Source organism: Heterodontus francisci, chromosome 7 (genome assembly GCF_036365525.1).
Source record: "Heterodontus francisci isolate sHetFra1 chromosome 7, sHetFra1.hap1, whole genome shotgun sequence".
In the NCBI taxonomy this organism is placed as follows: domain Eukaryota; kingdom Metazoa; phylum Chordata; class Chondrichthyes; order Heterodontiformes; family Heterodontidae; genus Heterodontus; species Heterodontus francisci.
In genome coordinates, this window is record NC_090377.1 from 76,741,198 (window position 1) to 76,764,552 (window position 23,355).

Genomic DNA, 23,355 nt, shown 5'->3' on the forward strand with positions numbered 1-23,355 from the left:
TTCTCTCTCTTTCTCTCCTCAATGACTGTAGATGGGAATAGTTTCAGATTTTCAATTTCCATTCAGATAACAGATATGAAACATAGGGGCCGAGTTTTCATTTTCAGTATTCATCAGGTGGTTGGAGCAATCTTAACACCATCTTGATGAGTTGCGCTGGAGGCCTGCACTAATTTTTGTTTGGACCTTGTTGGAATAATATGTGAGCTGCTGCTTCTGAACTGCTGACTGGCAGATGACTGATTTTGGCTCGTTTGGGAGATCTAGTTGTTTATCATGAAGTTGAGTTAAATTGGTGTATTAAGGGCAGGGGTTGAGGCAGTGCTGGGGAGGGTATGTGAGGGCATAGGGCGCAAAGATGAAATTGATACCGAGAGGATCGTTCATATGCCTCCTGACGACAGAAATAATTACGAAAGTGTGATGAATTTTTCTGAGCAGCCTGCAGTGGTGTGTTTAAGGACCACTGGTTGAGCTGCTCAGCGCTCAGTTCCACACGGCGGATCATGTAGTTTGCCTACTGGAAGATCAAAGTTGCATCAGGGTCCTAAACATGGCCTTAGACTCCAGTTCAGTTACTTTACTGAGACTCTTGCCTGCTTCAGTGCAGGAGCACTAGGTGCCTATTTCAAGACTCAATAAAAAAAAATTGTATCATCTAGGCCTCAGTTGAGAAGAACGGGTGAGCATTATTTTTTAAAATTATCTCACTTTACCCCTGTTTACACCGAAAAACAGTGTAGTGAGGCAGATATCCCCATATAGAGTTGACTATATTGTGTGAAGCAAAATTCCAGGTAAAATAACTAGTTGGTTTGAACGAAGATCAGATTTAATAGGTGCTTTTAAAGTTATACAATAGTAAGGTTCATACTTACCTGGTAGGGGAGAGACCATGATCATTGGCCTCTGATCCTGTTCCAGATAGCCATTTTACTCAAAACCTGGAACCAATTCTAGAGCTTCAGGCAAGGGAGTGTGTAAAACGGTTCGGGTGGTGGTGAATGATAATGAAGGAGGTGCACCTGTTCATCATACCTTCTTCATTAAGAAAGTCCTTATTGATTGCTGTGGATTCCAAGCTGCAGACATCTTCTGCCTGCAAGACTTCCCCAGCAGTGGATATTTCGACGTGACATTCAAGAATGTGGCAGGATGCATCAAGTTCCTGAAGATGTTCAAGGAGAGGGGAGACCAGGTGCCGCTGTCGATCCTCACAGTAGAGCCACACTTGCTGCCATCGCGTGGTGCGACCGGGTGGTGACAATCCCCCATGTTCCTGTCGTGGATGTACTCACCACCCTCGCCAGGTACGTCGAGAGGGCTGAAACCAGGAGAAGGCCTTTGACAGGATATTGCACACATACATAATGGACGTGCTGTCCAAAATGGGGTTTGGGGAGGGAATCTGCAATTGGATCAAACTGCTCTACACAAACATCAGTAGCACAGTCTCTATCAATGGGTGGGAATCAGATTGTTTTCCGATCAAATCTGGAGTCAGACAGGGCTGTCCGCTCTCTCCTGCCTTGTTTGTCTGCTGTATGAAATATTTTGTGGAGTCCATTAGGAAGGATGCGGGCATAAGAGGAGCGACAATCCCAGGCCGTGGAGGCACCCAGGTCAAAGCTTCCCTGTACGTGGACGAAGTAGTCGTCTTCTGCTCTGATCTGCTGTCTGTGCGCAGACTGATGAGCATATGCGACCAGTTCGAACTGGCCTCAGGAGCCAAAGTAAATCGCGGCTATGTTCTTTGGGAATTGGGCTGACCGATCCCTTGTCCCCTTCACCGTCAGGTCAGGCTACCTGAAGGTACTAGGGATATGGTTCGGAAGGGCAAGGGCATGCGCCAAGACCTGGAAGGAGCGAGTAGCCATGGTACACCATAAACTGAGCATGTGAGAGCACCGTTCTCCATTATGGGCAAGAACCTGGTCATCAGGTGCGAGGCGATAACATTGCTATATGAGGCGCAGGTCTGGCCCATACCTTACTCCTGTGGCGTGGCAGTCACCCGAGCCATTTTCCGCTTTATCTGGAGATGCAAAATGGACCGGGTCCGGAGGGACATGATTTTCAAACCTCTGGATAAAGGAGGAAGAAACGTACACAACGTTGCCCTCATCCTGATGACCGCTTCGTGTGCAGCTGTATCAAACTGTGCGTAGAGCACCAATACGTAAACGCCAAGTGTCACTGCGTGCTGAGGTTCCATCTGTCCCTGGTGTTGTGAAGGATGGGTCTGGGCATATTGCCGCACAATGCTCCATCCAGTTGGACCATGCCATACCACCTATCCTTCGTGGAAAAGTTTGTGCAGAAAAGCACCTTTGACCACCAATCCATCAGGCAATGGTCTGGACAGAATGTCCTCCAGGCCCTACGGGAAAAGGAGATGGTGGATCCTGTCAGATGGTTCCCCGAGCAGACTACCAAAGTTATTTGACAGAATGCCTCATCAGAACTTTCAAATAAATAAGCACCAAGACGTAGCTTGGCTGGTGGTGAGAAGGGCCCTTCCTGTCAGATCCTTCCCGCACGCCCAGAATCTCACTGCCCTCGAGGTGGCTGGAGTGGGGAAGAGACAGTTGCCCACCTCCATCTAGAGTGTGCCTTTGCAAAACAGGTGTGGAAAGAGATGTGGTGGTTTTTGTCGAGGTTCATCGCAAGCAGCTCTGTCACACAGGAGCCTGTGCTGTACGAGCTGTTCCCAGGGAGGCTCACAGAGATAAACATCAACTGCCGCTGGAGGACTGTCAATTCGGTGAAAGACGCTCTTTGGTCTGCCCAAAACTCGCTGGTCTTCCAGCACAAAGAGTTGTCCACGACCGAGTCTTGCAGACTGGCACATTCCGAAGTCCAGGACTACATGGGGAGGGATGCACTAAAGCTAGGGGCAGCCACCGCAGAGGCTCAATGGGGAAAGACCGCTGTATAAGGTCCTCCCGCCATAGTGAACTGAGGGTCTGGACCCATGGGAAACCCCTCGGGCTGTATACACCTAATATGGGTTTGCTGTAAAATATACATGGCATGTAAAATGGAATGGGAGGGTTGTGAGGCAACTCACTCCTGTATTGAAAAAAACTGATTTCTTTGCACTTTCTGGGATGTCAACTTGGTGCTGTTTTGAACTGTTTTGTAATTTCTTTTGACAGAATTTTATGAATAAAGTATATTTTTGGAAAAAAAAAAGCGGTAAGGTTCTTGTTAATAACTGTTTATGGTGCATTCTTTCAACAGAAAACGATCCCAAGGTTTTGGAAAAGCAAGAACAGCAGCAACCATCCTATATCGCACTAAGTTATATCAACAGGTATAAATTTGGGCTTTTACCCTAAAATAGAATTTTGAATCTGTACTGAGCAGCACACCTTACAAGATGTTTCATAAAAAGTAACATTCACAAAGCATTTGAAATATTTAATAATTGAAGAACCAATTCATACATTTGCATGTAATAACTTGGTTTGTTTATATAATATGCAAATAAAAATGATGTGCAGTTTTATATTGCTGCAACTCATTCATTTCAGTAGCTTTTTGTTAAATAATATTCCAATGTTTTCAGCATGTTTTATTAAAATTTATGCACAGAGACTTCCATCCTAATGGCTTGTATATTGTGTTTCCTAAACCTGACTTGCATTTTTCTTTCCGTAGGCTTCAGCTACTTTTGTTTCTATGGTGACATGTCACTACCTCTATATTGCCAGTGATATATCTATCTTGGAGACAGTTGATATTTTCTTGAGAAAAGGCTCATAGCTATCTTGGCTTCTTATTTGAAATGTAATTGACCAACTAAACTAATGAATGTTATACAGTGAAATTAAATCAGAGGTTTAAAAGAAGAGCTGAAGGTGATGGGATGGAGACAGCTTTTTGCATAAAACCTATATGAGGGGAAAATTGTGAAGTGCATCCCTGTTTGGGAGAAAGGATGGATTGGGGATTATTTTTCCACCTGTTTATTCTTGGGAAACAATTTGGTACAATGATATTTATTTTTCACTGTTGACTAAGTTAATGAGGGAATCTAGCTCTTCTGCCTAAAGGAAAAGCAGTTCGATAATACAATTTGGAAGGGGATGTTTTGTGTGCAGTGCAAGATGTAACTTGATATGTCCACTTGCATCTTTCTCCTTTTTCACAATTCTAATTGCCCCACGTGGTATTTGTCTTCAGGCTATGTTTTGGGCATACAGCCTTCTCCCAGGTTTCTGCTAGTGGCATTCTTGAACTGGGAGTTAAAAGGTGTGTGAGAACCATCAGATATGACTTCTCTTCCCTCATCTAGTTCCTATTTAGAGGTGCTTGACTCTGTCAATCCCATATCCAGAATTGAGGTCTTACAATGTGGGGAGTTGCAGAAATATGTCCAATTTCTTGCCATACCATAACATGTTGGACCTCTACAAACTATGCTGCTTAGCTTACAAACTCATAACCATTCTGTTTTTTAATGCGTTAAAAAGTTTTGAGAGTGGTAAATTTCAGGAAAAAGCATACATGCTGTTTCAAAATATGGTGTCTTTCACACATGGCATTGAGGGAGTTCTTAATGGTGCATACGAATTAAGAGCAGAAGTAGGCCACTCGGCCCCTCGAGCCTGCTCCGCCATTCAATAAGATTGTGGCTGATCTGATTGTAACCTCGACTCCACATTCCTGCCTACCCCGATAACCTTTCACCCCCTTTGCTTATCAAGAATCTATCTAGCTCTGCCTTAAAAGTACTTAAAGACACTGCTTCCACTGCCTTTTGAGGAAGAGAGTTCCAAAGACTCACGATCCTCTGCGCGAAAGAATTTCTCCTCATCTCTGTCTTAAATGGGTAACCCCCTTATGTTTACATAGTGACCCCTAGATCTAAATTCTCCCACAAGGGGAAAACTCCTTTCCACATCCACCCTGTCAAGACCCCTCAGGATTTTGTATGTTTCAATCAAGTCACCTCTTACTCTTCTAAACTCCAACGGATACAAGCCTAGCCTGTCCAACCTTTCCTCATAAGACAACCCACCCATTTCAGGTATTAGTCTAGTAAACCTTCTCTGAACTGCTTCCAATGCATTTACATCCTTCCGTAAGGAGACTAGTACTCCAGATGTGGTCTTACCAATGCCCTGTATAACTGAAGCGTAACCTCCCTACTTTTGTACTTAATTCCCCTCGCAATAAACGATAACCTTCTATTAGCTTTCCTAATTACTTGCTGAATCTGTATACTAACCTTTTGTGATTCATGCACTAGGACACCCAGATCCCTCTGCATCTCTGAGTTCTGCAATCTCTCACCATTTAGATAATATGTCGCTTTGTTGTTTTTCCTGCCAAAAATAGAAAATTTTACATTTTCCCACATTATACGCAATTTGCTAGATCTTTGCCCACTCACTTAACCTATCTATATCCCTTTGGAGACTCCTTGTGTCCTCTTCACAACTTACTTTCCTACCTATCTTTGTGACATCAGCAAATTTAGCAACCATACCTTCAGTCCATTCATCCAAGTCATTTATATAAATTGTGAAAAGTTGAGACCCCAGCACTGATCCCTGCGACACACCACTCGTTACATCTTACCAACCAGAAAATGATCCATTTATGCCTACTCTCTGTTTCCTGTTAGGGGGCCTATACGCCACTCCCACGAGTGACTTCTTACCTTTATGATTTCTCATCTCTACCCAGTCATCCCTCTCTAATGTGCTAATACCATGATTAATTAACAGCCACCCCTCCACCTTTTCCTAGCTTCCTGTCCTTCCTAAATGTCATGTACCCTTCAATCTTCAGGTCCCAATCTGTCGTCTTGCAGCCATGTCTCTAATGGCTATCCGATCGTACTTATTTATTTTTATTTGCATTCTCAGTTCACCTGCTTTGTTTCAAATGTTATGTGCATTCAGAGCCTTTAGTTTTGTTCTTGTATTTTTGTAATGTCTAGCCTTGGCTGCTGATTTACTCTTAGATTTGTACTCTCTGTCCCTTCCTGTCACAGTCTATCATTTCCCACATTAATACCTTTTTCTCTTGCCTTGTCTCTACTCTTTTTGACTTACCACATCTTCCCAAATTTGATCCTTTGCCCCTACTATTTACTTTAAAACCCTGTCTACTTCCTTAGTTATGTGGCTCGCTAGAACACCAGCCCTAGCATGGTTCAGGTGTAGACTGTCCCAACGGTACAGCCCCACTTTTCCCAGTACTGGTGCTAGTGCCGCACAAACAGGAACCTACTTCTGCCACACCAGTCTTTGAACCACGCATTCATTTCTCTCATTTTATTTGCCCGATGCCAATTTGCACATGGCTCAGGTAATAATCCAGAGATTAACTTTTGAGGTTCTGCTTAATTTGGTGCCCAGCTCCCCATACTGGCTATGCAGAACCTCCTTCCTTGTCCAGCTTATGTCATTGGTATCTACATGGACCATGATGACTGGATTCTCCCCCTCCCACTGTAAGTTCCCCTCCAGCTCTGAGCAGATGTCTCGAACCCTGACGCCAGGAAGGCAACACAGCCTTCTGGACTGTAGAGAATAGTGTCTATTCCCCAAACTATACTGTCCCCTACACCACTACCTTCCTATTTACTTGCCCCGCTTGAATGGCTTCCTATACCATGGTGCCATAGTCAGTTTGCTCAGCCACCCTGCAGCCCCCACTCTCATCCAGACAAGCTGAAAGAACCTCAAACCTGTTGGACAATCACAAAGGCTGAGGTTCCTGCATTCCTATGCTCTGGGTCCCCTTGCCTGCCTCAGCTGCAGCCACACTCCTGTCCCTGACCAAATCAGAAGACCCTATCCTAAGGGGTGTGATCGCCTCTTGGAACAAAGTGTCCAGGTAACATTTCCCCCCTCCCTGATGCATCGCAGTGTCTATAGCACGACCACCAGCTCATTACCTCTGAGCCGAAGCTCCTCGAGCCGCAGACACTTCAGATGTGGTTCGCCTTGGATCAAACTGGTGTTCAGCAGCTTCCACGCATCAGTGGCCCTGCCATCTTTATTGTGTTTTAAATATTCAATTTATTTATTTAATTAATAGGAAATACTCACCTGCCAATCTATTAAGCATTACTACCATTAGTAAATAGAACCTAATTTCTACAACTACCTGAGTTTTTGAAAGATAGGTGAGAAAAGCTGTCACCAACCAATCAACTACCTGTTTCCTGTGACGTCGTGCTGATTTATTTTCTCCGAACGTGATCTTTCCGCTGTGGTGGACTGGCCTGGACTGATTCGCTTTTATTAAACTCTGCAGCTCTCCGGGTCCTCCTCCTCCTTTTTAAACTCATGTGCTGAATGATTGCTAACCATTTTGTCAAGAAATATAAATTAGAATTTTTATAACTGTAAACAATAATCCCCGAGCCAACTGGAATTAAATTTTTTAGAGGGAAGTTGCTCCCTTAAAAATAATGTCAGCGTGAGGCATGGTTAAGCAATGTTTTAATCCATGTATGGAAATTGTTAGTTCAGTAATTGGTACACAAGGCATGCAGATATGTATTGAACAAGTGTAATTTTAAGCAAGCTATTAGAATGTTCAGGGTTGATCTTGTTTTGTCGGGTAAACTAGAAACTGCACTACATTAGAATTTGGCCACGCGAACACATGTTGAATAGCTTTTTTTTTAAACAGTATTTTTTTTAAACCTGAATTTTGATGTCCATGTACAATTCCAATAAGTTAGACTAATGCCATATCCATAGTTTTAAAGTAGAATTAGTAAGATGTGTGAAACATTTGCAAAGGTAACATTGAATTAATAAATATATACTAATGATTTCATCAGAGTAAACATTTCATCATAACAGCATTAAATAGTAGCGCAAGGAATTTAATTTTATTTCTCTATACCAGTTGGTGCATAACATTCTTTTTCAAAGACTGGTGGCTTATTTTTAAAATTTGTGTGTGTTTTGGAAGACTGTAAAGTCAGGAGTCTGTAATTACCTTGCCCATATTTGCTCACTGAAAAGCATTGTATTTAACGTGCTGTTGTACTTCAAGCTGCAGGAGCCTTTTTTTCATCAGCTTAAACTGCAAGTGAACAGTGGCAGCTTTCCAGGTGTACTTTGCAAATTGGGGTTTAAATGTGGAACACATCAAATTAAAATTCAATATTAATTATTTTGTCTTGCTGCAATTCTGAGTAGCTTAAAGCAGCAAGGGTAATCGTCTAATTCATTGTATGTGTCTCGGTGAGCTTAATCATTATGTCAGTTTCCTAATAAAAGGTTATTATAGAAACAAAGATCCCAATTTTACATATGGTAGGCATGGGAGAATTACAGAAACTGGTCTCTAAGGTAGACTTGAGCATTCTTGACAAATGACGCCCATGCTGTGATCAGATACTCAACAAGAAATCTCGTTATTAACTAGGCCTGTATAGTTAATTAGCACTTGGGCTTCAAATTTTAAATCTGGCTTGAGATATATAATTTATCAAAAGCTGTAGCTTGCTGTCAGAATCCTATAATAAGTGTACATTATTGATGAATTGAGATTAAACTAAGATCGAAGAGAAATTGGGCCATAGGTTGAATTTTGAAAGGTCTGCTTTCAATGTTTACAGTGCTAATTTGGTATTTTGGAAAATAGCTCTAGTCCTTACATGACGAATAGCTGCGGAACAAAATATTTTCTAAAAAGACTCGTTTATTTTGCTTATTTACACCTCTTCCTTATTTTTTCTCAGATTCTCATTAATTTGCTTATGAAATCAGACTGACTTTCTGCATAGAACATTTTCCTTTATAGCTATTTTTAAGAAGGGGGAAGTTTTAAAAAAAAAAGTCGACCATCCACCAGTTTAGATTTCAGTGTCTTTTTTCTGTTTAGAAAATGTCTGTCCTAAAATTGGGATTGGGTGCTGTTTTTCTAATTGCAGAAACAATGGCACACAGTGCAGCCAGCTTTTGGCACCAAATGTTTCCCTTATTCTCCAATTGTCCACTGATTATGCCAGTCACAGTAGGATCTGTGAAATATATGTATTTATTTGTGGCATTGGGTTTTACGGAAGTTTTGCAGTACGTATTCAGGGATGCAGTGATGGGTTAACCAGCCAGAACTCCGCTCGGGGCTTATTGGCATTTATGCTGTAGTGGCCAGCTCTGTTAATTTGCAGGCAATTCAAGTACTATAGCTGGCTGTCTATTGAGAGTGACTGCCTTCTACATGTCCCACCTAGTTTAACTGTTGATGAAAACTTGTACTGTAGGTCACTATTGGGATTTCACATAGAGCATTTTGAAGTTCAAAATGCGAATGGGAAGGGAAGCTCTTTCATAATTCTTGGATGCTTAAAAAGGCTACTCTGTTAATTGTAATAACTCATTTTTTTGTTTTGAATTTGAAAGTTTAGAAAAAACTTGGGGGAAATCACAAAAAGATAGTATGCAGATACAGCAAGTGATTAGGAAGGCAAATGGAATGTTGTCGTTTATTGCAAGGGGAATTGAATATAAAAATAAGGAAGTTTGCTACAGTTGTACAGGGCATTGTTGAGACTACATCTGGAGTACTGTGAACAGTTTTGGTCTCCTTACTTAAGCATACAATTGTATTAGCAGCAGTTCACAGAAGGTTCACTCAACTGATTCCAGGGATGAACAGGTTGTCTTATGAGGAAAGGTTGGACAGGTTGGGCCTGTATCCATTCGAGTTTAGAAGAATGAGAGGTGATCTTATTCAAACATATAAGATATTGAGGGGACTTGACAGGGTGGATGCTGAGAGGATGTTTCCCCTTGTAGGAGAGACTAGAACCAGGGGGAACAGTTTAAAAATAAGGGGTCACCCATTTAAGATGGAGATGAGAAATTTTTTTCTCATAGGGTCATTAGTCTGTGGAATTCTATTCCCCAGAGAGTAGTGAAGGCAGAGTCATTGAAGATTTTTAAGGCTGAGTTAGATAGATTCTTGATTGACAAGGGAGTCAAAGGCTATAGGGGTTAGACAGGAAAGTAGTGTTGAGGCTACAATCAGATCAGCCATGAACTTATCAAATGATGGAGCAGGCCCGAGGGGCCGAATGGCCTATTCCTGCCCCTAATTCGTATGTATGTACCCCCTGTAACTTCTGTCTTTGTCTTCAAAATTCTATAAATGCAGTGCTTATCTTTGTTTTGTTTATGCAATACAAGGTTTATTATTAGGTCTTAGAAAACCCTCCTTACATTTACTTCGCTATTGGTAGTCTTCAGGGGAACAATCTTAATTTGGGAAAGATAAAACCTCTTAGTGATCTCAAATATTTGATGTTTGGCATAAATTGAGTTCGATGCATTTTAGCATAGTCATTTAGAGGGGTTTTGTTTGCTTGATAAACAACCCTTACAATACAGTCCTGATGGAGTTACTGTTGGAATGTGCAGGAATGGCTGGATTTACATGTACACCAGTTCCCAGCCTGGCATGGGAGTCCCTACTTGCAATTGTTGGGGATGGAGTATCAGGCTGCCCAAACAATGCCTGCGGTAAGTGGGGGGTGGGGGGGGGGGTGGAATTTCCACATCTGTCAGCAAGTGGTGGTGCAGTGGTTAGCACCGCAGCCTCACAGCTCCAGCGGCCTGGGTTCAATTCTGGGTACTGCCTGTGTGGAGTTTGCAAGATCTCCCTGTGTCTGCGTGGGTTTCCTCCGGGTGCTCCGGTTTCCTCCCACAGCCAAAAGACTTGCAGGTTGATAGGTAAATTGGCCATTATAAATTGCCCCTAGTATAGGTAGGTGGTAGGGGAATATAGGGATAGGTGAGGATGTGGTAGGAATATGGGATTAGTGTAGGATTAGTTTAAATGGGTGGTTAATGGTCGGCACAGACTCGGTGGGCCGAAGGGCCTGTTTCAGTGCTGTATCTCTAAATCTAAATCAAAAAATCAAAGTATATGATTGACAGCCAGTTCACCTGGTAGGGCCATTTGTGCCAGGCCACCAAATGGCTCCAAATGCAACCCTCTTACAAAGTGGGGCGCTGGCAGCAGATCCAAGTTCTTTTGCCCCGCCTCTTGGACCAGCACACTTCCATCACAAATTGCAATCATCCAGGTGAAGGTTGTGCCTGAAATGTGCCCACAGTGAAAATCAAAGGACCTCCCTTGAACATGTCAACTTTACACAATGTAATGAATGACCTGGAACCCACTGCCCACAAGGGTGGTGAAAGCAGAGACAATGAATTCAAAAGGAAACTGGATGGCCACTTGAAGGAAATAGACTTAAAGTTCAGCTATGTCTTTAAGATACTGAGATAAAGAGACTTGCAGGGCTATGGGGATCGAGCGAGGGAGTGGGACTGACCTAATAATTCCGTGAGGAGTCGGCATGGACCTGATGGGCCAAATGGTCTCCTTCTGTGCCATAAATAAATGACTCTACATCAGGACTTATGGCAGGAGGAGGCAGCCCCACCCCATGGATTTTTGGCACCACAATGTTTTGGAGCTAGAAAGTTTTTGTGTTCTGTGGTAAATAACACATCTCCCTTCAGATTGTCTTTCTGCACAACATGGTATTCTATATTGTACCTTAAAATTCAATCCTTTGCCATCTTTTATTCCTTATTACATGTTGTCTCGTATGAAATTAGCTTCCAAATGTAGTCAAACAATGCCCATCCCTATTGATTCATAACTAACGAACCACAGCTCCATGACTATCACTATCGTCAGATTGCTTGTGCAGCATCAAATCATGGGTGAGCCAGAACTTTTTCCAACTTGTTATTGGAAAGACTGAAGTCACCTTGTTCATCTCCCACCAAAAGCTCTGTATTCTTAGTCCCAGTTGCAACCCCCTCTTTGTTCACTCATGCTAAACCCAACAGTGTGCCACCTCAATATCTTTAAGACCTAGCTGAACTTTAAATCTTCAAATGTTCTCCATCAGCAAGACTATTTAATTCCACTTCCACAACATTGCCCGCTTTCACCACTTCACCCTCACTGCTGCTGGAACCTTTATCCATGCTATCATTAACCACTTTGACTCCACCATGTAGAGTTTGGCAAGCCCATCTTTGCTAGTCTGCTAAACGCTACTCTACCTAAACTCTAACCCAACTAAAAATATCCCATCCGCATCCTGTCCCTCACTAAATTCTACTTGCTCATCACCCTTGTCCTCAGTTTCCTCATTGATGAGTAGTGCCTCATCAAACCCCAATGCATTCAAAGTCCCCTGACCTTTTTTACAATCCCTGCATGATTTTGCTATGCTTACCTGTGCAATCTGACAGAGTTCAATATCACCTGGAAGTGGCATAGGTTATAGGTTTTGATTAGTTGATTTCCAAGAACCTATTAAAATACAATTCTCACTAACTACTGAAACAAAAATAAAATGTTCAACAGCTCATTATGAATGCCATCCACTTCTAAATATAATTTTACATGATATCAGGGAAAAATAAGTTAGACTGTACTGTTGACTGAATTAAGTGCATATTTGTCATTATTTACAATAACCCATAGGGGTCTCTGGTACATCACAGAATGGCCTTTTATCCATTTATGATGATCTGTAAATAAAACCTACTTTTTACCACTCTTAAGGATAAGGGATCTCATCAGTTATAAATGGCAAATAAGTTTTCACTCCTGTTTTACATTCTTAAACCTAGAGTAAAGCTTAGCCTTATTTATTGTAAGTTTATCTAAGGAAATGGTGATATCCCATATGCCCAAAGTCCCTGCTGTCCAAAAATAGTACATGACTGTGTGTACTGAGTTAGCTCTAGAGTCTTCTGAATTTTAATGATGTTGGAGATATTGTGTGTCCTTCAGCTTGTTAAACTGACATGGCCACTCCATAAATCATAATACCTGTGTATCATAAAATCAATACAAAAATGCCAACTCAGCGTAAACCCTTAAGTATTTTATTTTCTCTCTCGCAAGGATCTAACTGTTTAAACTTCAGATCAAAACAGACTAGATAGTTGCATAAGATCAGAGTATATTTTAATTTACATTGTCATAGAAACAAAAATTTTCAGTCAAACATCAAGAAAAAAGATTACAGTAGTTTAAATTATGGTGTTTACTTTTGTAGTCTAGTTATGTGTACTACAACTCTAGTTTAAACTTCTGCATTTTAGTCCTCAAGCAAAATTAGAGGGAAGCTTAAATGATCAATAACTGTTAATCCAGTTAGAACTCTTGCACACAGCTTGTGCGTATTTTGGAACTGCTTCTGTTTCATCTTGCCTTGAAAGTGGTGATCCCCAGAGTCAGTGAGTAAAGCTGGAGACCCCCCACAGACTTGTAATAAGATCTATCAAGTTTAACCCCTATTTGTAGATGCAGTAAGTACCTTAAAAGTGACCAGCAACAAGTAGGATGTAGGTATTTGGAATTTGTGGTCTGGTCTCCAGGATCTTTTTTACATTCCTGAACCTATTCAGGTTTCTAACTGATGCTGCTCGCCGTGAGCGTGAGCAGATGAGAAAAAGACATCAGGCCAAGTTAACACCAGCCCTTTCCAGTCCTGTGGGAAGAGGGGGCACACCCGCATCACCTCACCCTGGCAATGGGAGTTCAGCTTTTCCAGGGACCCCGCCAGTTACACCATCGTCTTCTGCCTGCAGTGGAACACCAACAGGTAGGTAACTTTTTTTTTAAAGTTACATTTTATTCAAAAATTATATGTGCAAATAGTCTTTATAGCAACAAGGTTTGGGTAATTTTGTCAATAATAAACTCATTGTATAAACTCAATTTAAAATGTATATTTATACAGGATGTGCTAAGTAAGTAGAGCTTACTTGTTGAAGCAACAAATTTTGAAAAATCAGCAAAACCCGTATACAACAAAAAAATTTGATTCCCTAAACTCTTGTGGCTGAATTCTAAAAGCAATATGGTGCTCAGCAGCTATAAATGATGGTAGATTTGTTTGTTTTTGCAAAATAAATTGAACTGAATAGCCTGTCTTGCTGGCAATGGAATCTAATGAATGCTGGTAGTACTGTGGTGGTTAGGGGACCTTTGACTTTAATATAATTTTACAGGAATTACAATTTGGCCTTCCTGCTCCTCTAGCTCGGAGTTTAGAGCTGGAGGAGATATGGAGATAGGGAAGGCAAGGTAATAGATAAATTTAAGGTCAAGGATTTTAGATTTGTGGCAATTACTATAGGGGCAGTGGTGGGGATGAAATGCCAAAAAGAAAATATCAAAGGAGCTGAGCCAAAAATAAAATGATTATTGAATTAGGATGCTGGTTGTAGCAAATTTTAATAGCATTGGTGCAGCAAGGCGTTAACTATACATTTAAGGCTGGCCCTGATCTTGTATTGAAGCCATTGTTAATCCAGGAAAATGGAAGTTGTACCATAACTGAGGTATGTTGGTTTGTGCACTTTTCATTGAATGCATGCAGGTTGTGCATATGTGGCAACACTTCATTCCAGGTTTTAATCCACTGTTTATTAAACATTGCATTACAATAAGAGTCCAGAAGCTATTACATTACTTATGTGTATGGTGGACATGCCAGTGGGATTTATGGAGTCAACAATGATTCCAGCTTTTATTTTCTATTTTTTTTGGTTGAGAGTGAGGAAAAACTCCGATGTCTGCTTTGCAGTATTCCAGTTTTTAAATTTCCAACTCAAACTTTAGGCAGAATCAAATACAAATTTAGATTCTCTTCCTCATCCAGAAAATAGCTTGCAATGAATGTGTAAGTGGTTATTTGAAGAAAATAACATAAACCTAAGTGTCATGTACCTAACCCACCTGCCAAGAATGAGGCACCTTAATTTCGCCAAATGGACATTAAACTTAAAATTGTTGCTGGAAAGAAAAGAGGGCCTAGCACAGGAATTGCCAGGCCCCTCGCTGGAAAGATTTTTTTTGCATGCTAGCAAACATTGTTGGAACAAAGGAACCAGTCCCTGCTCCCCCAATACACAAACAGACGTGGTCAGACCAGTTTAGTGAAATGACTAACTGACTGTTGGGGTTTTTTGAATTTGAACTTGCCACAGAGAATTTGAACTCTCAAAGCTGTTTGCTCCTGGACTGGAAAAGACTTCTCTGCTGTCTGCTCTCATCTCGCTCTCACCAGCTTCAGAAACCATTGAAGACATATGAACCCAAGAGAAAAGTTTCCTGCAGTGAACAAGGTTTAAGGAGAATATTACGCCCCAACGAAAAGCAAGAATTACCTACAAAAGGACTAGTGAGCTCGAAGCACAGTAACAAGAAACTCTTCTGATATTGCTTCAAACCTCTCCACTTTATTTTTCTTCTCTTTTCTGTGCCTATTTGCATGTGTGTTTGCATGTTTATACTCATTTCTTTGCCTTATAATTGGAAAGTGGTGAACAAGGATTCACCAAGGGGGAGCTCAAAACAGAGTGTTTAAAACAAAATTCTGGTTACAATAAAACCAGGTGAAGGCTGAGAAAGACCCCTAGACAACTTTCTCACCTGGTCATAACATAAATTTGGGTGCCAGCGTCCAGAATTTTACCCACAGACAAACGAGAGAAATTGGAAGTGGGAAGCTAAATTGTTCCCAATCAAAAAAAGAGCAAGATTAATACAGGTTTTCTTGTGGTTGTGTGTGATTGAATACTAACATATCTGTAACTGAAGTTGGTAGCACTCCAAGCCAGAGCGAAGTAACTTGGGATAAGTTAAAAGCACTGTCTATGGAGGAGTTGATAAAAATAGCTGAGCAGTGTGGGATCACTGTACGTGGCAAGGCTAGGAACTTCTAAGGCTAGTGACCAACAATTTTTCCCTTGAATCTGAAGAAGCAGTGTTAGAAGCAGACCCAGACAGGATACTGCTAGCAAAGTTATAATTGGAACAAAGTAAACTTGAATTAGAAGACAGGAAGAGAGAGGCAGGAGAGGGAGAAAGATGGAGCCTTCCATGAGGAACGTGAAGAAACAGAAAGACAGGAGAAAGAAAAGCAGGAGAGAGAGATATAAAGAATATTCCAGAAAGAATATGAAAAAGAGAGCTAAGGCAGCTTGAGTTTAACTTGGGGGTGACAGAGTAACCCCAGTGAAAGCATTGCCAATATGTAGGAGCAGAATTCAGGGCTGGGTACAAAATTGCTAAAACTCGCTCAACTAATTTCAAAATTCAATGAGGAAGATGTATTTCGTGTCTTTTGAGAAACTGGCAAGGCAGCTAAAATGGCCATCTGAGACCTGGTCTCTCTCAGTGCAGATCAAACTAACCAGAAAAGCCCATGAGGTTTATTCCTTGTTGCCAGATGAGAGTTCATCAAATTATGAATTGACCAAAAATGCTATTTTCGGGGCATATGAATTAGTACCCAAAGTCAAAAGTTTAGAACCCTCAAAAAGCAAGCTAAACAAACTTATCTGGAGTTTGAAAGAAGTAAGCAGCTGGCTTTTGACCAGTGGCTGAAGGCTCATAAAATACAGCTCAGCTATGAGACTCTCTTCTGTTAGAGGAATTTAAAAACACACTCCCAATCTCAATAAAGACCCATGTCGAGGAGCAGCGGGTTCAGGGAGCCCAGCAAACGGCCTTTCTGGCTGATGAGTTTGCTTTAATTTATGTCGGTTTCCCAGGCGAGAACCTTTCCTAATCACCCTCACAAATTCAAAAAGGACAAAGGGTGGGAAGGTGATCTCTGTCCAGGCAGTCCTGGGAGAGAAAGGAAAGCAGGAGACACAATGGGCCCCCCTCCAGCCAAAAAGGAAGGTGCTGTGAGCAAGAGTGAGACCCGGAGACCTGTGTGCTTCCATTGTAATAAGGTAGGGCATTTAAAAGCTGACTGCTGGAAACTAAAGGGAAAATCGGTAGGGTTAATCAGGGAACACCTGCTCAGTGAAGACGGGGCCCTGATAGAATGCCCAGCAGAACAAGCTGAGGCTTTAACTGCAGTACGCGTGCAACCCAGGACGCTTACTACGACCAGTGCAGAAAAAGTTAATAGGATTCCTGAAGGTTATCAGGGTTTTATGTCTGAAGGGAAAGTAACCCCATACCTCTCAAGTGGGGCAAGCAAGCCCATAGTAATTCTCAGGGACGCAGGGACCACTATATCCCTTTTACTGGGAAAAGGCCTGACCTTTCCCCCAGAGAGTGCAGTGAACACCAAAATGGTGGTGAATGGTATTGGAGGGCAGTGGAAACCTGTACACTGGATGCACCTGGAGTGTGACCTAGTTTCGGGACTGGTGACTGTCGGGATTGTCCCTAGCTTGCCTGTGCACGGGGTTGACCAGCTCCTAGGTAATGATCTGGCGGGGGTGAAGATGATAGCCGTCCCCAGTAGTGAAAGAAAGACCGCAGGAGGTCAGAGAGACAGGGCCGCGGCAGGAGACGGTTCCCTGCAGTTTTCCTGAATGTGTGATGCATCAGGCCATGATCAAACCAGCTCCCCCAGAGGAGACTGCATTAGCACTGCAGGCAGATGACGATGAGATTTGCCTGTCTGAGACTTTCTTTGGAAAATTAGGAGACCCAGGGAATGAATTAAATGGATTTTCCCTAGCTGAGGCTCAACAAACCGTCCCAGTATTGCGAGACTTAGCACAGGCAGCCCAGTTTTAAAGTGAAGCAGAGGGAGTCCCTGATTACTACTATTTAAAGAATGAGGTACTGATGAGGAAATGGAGTTCTCCTCACAGACTTGAGGGCAAGAAATGGACAGTTGTTCACTAGTTAGTGGTGCCACAGAGGTACCGGGGAGAAATATTAAGAAGGGCCTACAAGATTACAGTGGCTGTACATGCCGGTATACAAAAGACCAAAGCCTGCATAAGACAACAGTTTGACTGGCCAAAACTCCACAAAGATGTGGTGCAGAACTGCAGGAGTTGCCAGATTGAGGGGAAACCCCAACCTACAGTGAAACCTGCACCCCTCAGTCCTGTACCAGTGTTAGGAGGACCCTCCAGCAGAGGGCTGGTGAACTGTAAGGGATCCCTGCCGAGAACAAAAGTAGACAGGCAGGCACATGGCTGGCAAAAGTGTAGAAAGAGAAGGGGAAAAAGTGACCAAGAGTGCAAGTTAAAGGAGGTCTGGGGGGAATCCTGGATGAAAACCCCTACTGTCAGGTCAGAAAACCCTGCAAAATGTGAAAGGTTAGACCCCACATGCTCCTATGTAAATGCAGACTCCAGATGTACTCCACCAGAGTTGCTAACAGCATTTACAGCATAACAGCAGAGACAGAAAGACCTCTAGGGGACACACAAACTCTGAAAGTGCTGCCTTACCTAGTCGAAGTGCCACAGGAGAGTGCAGTCAAGTCTGAACACCTACCTGCAGGTAGGTGTGTCCCAGGGAGCAAAAGGGAGATTAACAAAGAATCCTCCCCCACAGTCAGGGGAAAAGGGAACCACCCATCCCCTGAAGCCAAAGCACTGAAAGAGAGATCAGGATAGACCCGCCCACTACTAACTCTCCTGGGGAAAAAAATGACCAACAGGAACAAAACCCTAGGCAGTTATGGCAATGGACAAACTGAAGAAAAAGTTCACCAAGGAACCACATGGTTACTGGGATGCCAAAAAGGGGATATTAAAGCAGCCCTGTCCAGAAAAGACAATTTTAATCAGCTTTGAGTTATGAATGAATGGAAATGATTTGAGAGAAATGCATGGGTTTTCTTTCTGTATCTTATATTTCTCTCAAACCTTTTGATGAAATGTGCCTTTTTTCTTCAAATCACATTTGATTCGCCTGGGTGTGGAGATGTCATGCAAGCCCCCACCTGCAAAGAATGAGGCACCTTAATTTCGCCACATGGACGTTAAACTTAAAGTTGTTGCTGGGAGGAAAAGAGGACCTCGCACAAGGAATTGCCAGGCCCCTCGCCAGAAAGATTTTTTTTTTGCATACTGGAGTTGGAACAAAGGAACCAGTCCCTGCTCCCCCAATATACAAACAGACGTGGTCAGACCTGTTTAGGCACATGATTAACGGGCTGTTGGAGTTTTTTGAATTTGAACTTGCCACAGAGAATTTGAACTCACAAAGCTGTTTGCTCCTGGACTGGAAAAGACCTCTCTCCTGTCTGCTCTCAAGTTGCTCTCACTAGCACTGGAAGCCATTAAAGACATATGCACCCCAAGAGAGAAAAGTCTCCTACAGTGAACAAGGTTTAAGATGTATACTGGGCCCCAACGAAAAGCAAGAATTACCTACAAGAAAGAACTGCCTACAAAAGGACTACAGTGAGCTTGAAGCACAGTAACAAGAAACTCTCTTCTGATATTGCCTCAAACCTCTATTTTTCTTCTGTTTTCTGTCTCTATTTGCATGTGCGTATCACGTATGCATGCTGGCGCGGCGTGTATCCATAGGCATTAACTGAATTAGAGACTAAGTTTGTTTTAATAAATTTCACTTTTCTTTAAACCTAAGAAAGCCTGTTTATGCTCATTTCTTTGCCTTATAATTGGAAAGTGGTGAACAAGGATTCACCAAGGGGGAGTTCAAAAAACTGTGTTTAAAACAAAACCCTGTTACAATAAGACCAGGTGAAGGCTGAGAAAGACTCCGAGACACCTTTCTCACCTGGTGGTAACACTAAGGTATTAACCACTCAAGTAAAGTGCAGTGTATTCAGATTATCAACATGCAGTGCAGAGCACAGAGTATTTTCCTTGATTGATCACAACAGTTAAAATATGAAAGTAACATTTTAATAAACTTGTTTTATGTAATTTGATCATGTAAAGCAGATGATTTTCATTTAGCACAAGGTTGTGCTTAGTGTTTTCCTAGAGGGAGGTGCACTGTCTGGGGCAGATGGGAACTCTGGGGATGACCTGGTGCTGCTCTATAGTAGTTTAATAGGTTGTAATCTGATCGCCATGCTGAAAGTTGCAGCCACGGTTGCATGCAAAGCTGTACATGAGGTATTGTAAGGTTTAACATTTTCTGAACAGTTTCCGATGCAAAAAATGTGATTTTAACTGAATATTGTGTGCTAATGAAGCAATTATTTTGCAAGAGCTATTTTGAGTAATATAGTTAAAAATACAGTATCAGCATAACCTTTTAATGTAGCTAACACGGTGATCTCTTTTTAAAAATCTGTATTGGTAGAAAGAAATCTTGTTTATACTCACAATAATTAGATTTTGCCCAGCAAATTCAAGCCAAAAGATCAGACTCCCAGTTTCATGTACAATTCATGGCATGCATCTTGTTGCACAGCTGTGCAGCACATTAGTGAAGGCAGATTAACATTTGAATGTCTTCTGAAGTGGATGCTAATTGTAGACTGTTAATTATTGTCATTAAGTAGGCTGCTAAGAGGTGCAACAAAGCATCAGACTCATGATCTTGTTGTTTGAAAATGATCTCCATCCAATAAAAAAAAGTCACTTACTGAAATTGTAAATGCAAAATTTGCTGATGCAGTTGAAAATTTTGCCATCAATAGCCTTCTTGTGATGGATGCATTCTTGACACTGTTCCAGTGTTTAGAGTCTGAAAATAATGAGTATCAATGTTCTATCATTAGAATATGCAAAGCTGAAATAGCCTCTATGTATCTTTTAATTAAAGGAAATATTAGCAGACATTTTGCACAGTTATGTGACTGAACATGATGATTCAGTTCCGCATTTGGTTGGAGTTCAAGACAAGACAGCACCAGGCATCCAATAGGACCTTAATGACGCTTTACATAAATTTAAGTTGGAAATAGGCTGTTTGCAGCCATAATGTTTATAGACTGCTTTATAATGTTAAATGGGTAGTTTCAGTATTTTCAATGCAGCTTTCTGCATAAAGCAAGGCTTTCAATGGTAGTTTTTGTTAACAGGTTGTTACTGAGGTTCTGAATCATCAGATAGTGAATCGTAAAGTAGAATTCTCTATACAGATTACTTGATACTATCTTATAAAATGTGAGTCGATGAGATTTTCTGAATGAAGGAGTCTGTACTTTTTTGTGCCCTTTATGCTTCTTGCTTTTTGTGACGTATCTATATTTTTCAGTTGAAAATTAAAACTGCTCTGTTTTCTATTTTTTCTTTTACACATGTTCTTTTTCTTTTCTCACTTCCGTCTTTTTTTTCTTGCACATCATTGTAGATTTCTCTTTTCTGTGTGTAGTGCTTGTTGAATGTTTGTTCTTGCTTCAGTCGTTTGGTTAGTGTGCTGCTAGTTGAAATGATTCACGGCCCTGACAGATGTCTGGTACAGCTGGATGTGTCCTTGATCATCCCCAAAGTCTGGACAGCACTGTCATTCACCATTGCCCAAATTATCTTTGTATTGACTGTGGAACCCTCTGTGACAGAACTGTAATGGCTAATTACCCAGGATGCCTTTGGCAGTTCAAAACACCAAGTGTTTTTGGTATGTGTATATTGAATACCATATATTTATAGCGGTTTCAAAGGGGAGGTGAAGTGTACAAGAATCTTAGTTTAAAGTTATTTATCTAAATGTGGATCCTTTTTTTAAAAAAAGACAATCCTTTTCAAGTGTTTACTTTCTTTCCTGAATCTTTAGGCAGTGAATTAGATGAAGAAGAAATTGAATGTGAAGATTCCGACAGTGACGAATCATGGACAACAGAAAGTGCTATTAGCTCTGAGACTATTCTAAGTTCAATGTGCTTGAATGGGGATGATGAGAAGCCTTTTGCTTGCCCTGTACCTGGCTGTAAAAAGAGGTACAAGGTACGTATTGTGTCCAGCAAACAAGCTGTCCTTGGAAATGCTAATAAAAATGCACTTAAAAGATGATGCCTTTCTATTTACATTGTTCTGCAATGCATAATACAAACCAAGATCAGAGATTTCATTTCTCACAAGTTTACAAATTAACAAGCCTTTGCTCAGTGTAGCTATGAATCATAAATGTGTATTAGAATGAGGTTTTGGAGAGGGAATAGAGGGTACAAAATCCCATTCTGACTGTTAGTGAAGATGATGAGTTCCCTGGAGGCCAGACAAACCATAGTGGGAACAGCTTTTCACACAAAGAATACAGTAATTTGCCACATCCTGTCCAGGTCCTGTTTGAATGTCAGTCCTGTCTTAATTACCAGTATAACAAAGCTATTCTATGTTGTTCTGAAATCTTTCTGGCTCCATGTCTGATGCACGAGAGCCGTCCAGCTGAATTGCTCAAACATCATTATTGAAAGAGCAGGCAGACTCGGTAGATTAATAGTCTTTGGAATGCCTGGTACAATGGAGGGAACAACAAATAAAGGATAATGTTTTAGACGGAAGCCTAAACCAGATCCTCTGTAGGGGATAATGCAAGGCAAACTTGCTGTTTTTGATGAGCTGCTGTTATGTGACTGAGGAGGTATGGAGCTGGGCTTAACTAATTTAGCAGAATTTTGCAATAAGCTTGAGTTTTGACTTTGGTAAACTAGAGTACTGAATACTGACTTGGTAAACATGTAAATGTGTTGAAAATTGATTACTTCTAAACTACAATATGTCGAAAAGCTAACTTTTCCCATTTCAATTCTGATTTACATCTTAACTAAATGTCGAATCAGAAATTTAGACGAGTACGGCTCGATCTTAATTTGTTACCACTTTATCAGTATAAACATTTGAGGGAGATTCCATATAACATTAAAATTTTACCTGTAGATAATTCCATGTTAAAAACCTGCTCTATGGATCACAGCTTCACAGTTGTTTTTCCTTTGTTTAATGGATAATGGCGTCTGACCTTCAAGTGGTGATAGTTATTACTAAATGTCAAAGTTGCAAACTTCCGTTTGGTTTGTGCTGCTAATATTCGACTGAATTTTGGTTTTATAACCAACAAGTTGAAAATATTTCTGGCATTATGAAAAGGTCCGTGTACTGATACTACCACAATAAATTTTACTACAGGAATGTCATTCACGTAAAGATTTGCTGTTCTGCATTTGTTTGTATTTGTTTCTAAAACGTGCCCCATTGTAATAGCGACTTGTAGTTAATATATAAATTAATTTTCCCATTGAACTTTTATTTTGGGAAAAATGAAATGCATCATTGTTCTTTTTAATCAAATGATTACGCTTTGAAAACAGCCAAGTTATCTTAAGCTCAGACACCAGTCTTACAAAAGATTGCAAATCTTACCCGTAAATACTTCGTCACCAAAATTAGTATGTTTTGTGCTTTCATCTTTTCATTTTTCTTAAATTTTCTTTTCTCCCTTGCTTTACTAAAGACAGTGATTCCCTTACTAAAAAGGGTGCATTTATACGTGTTTTATATCTATGTATCTTGAAGTGTGGATAAGTATCTGCCATTATATAACCATTTGGAACAGCGATATTTTGAAATTGTGTAGGAATATGCAGCAGTCCTTGAGTTATGTAGTGCAAGGACTGTAGCATCAGAATAGTTGGCT

General features: G+C 41.2%; 1 protein-coding gene across 1 annotated transcript in view; it reads left to right on the forward strand.

The window, feature by feature from the left end:
* The window catches only part of LOC137372079 (juxtaposed with another zinc finger protein 1-like), a 170,513-nt gene that overhangs the window by 133,215 nt on the left and 13,943 nt on the right, over positions 1 to 23,355 (forward strand). Inside the window, exons 2-4 of the mRNA XM_068035458.1 lie at positions 3,244 to 3,316; positions 13,428 to 13,624; positions 21,496 to 21,665. Of these exons, the coding sequence (XP_067891559.1) occupies positions 3,244 to 3,316; positions 13,428 to 13,624; positions 21,496 to 21,665 (440 nt within the window). The remainder of the gene's footprint in view (positions 1 to 3,243; positions 3,317 to 13,427; positions 13,625 to 21,495; positions 21,666 to 23,355) is intronic.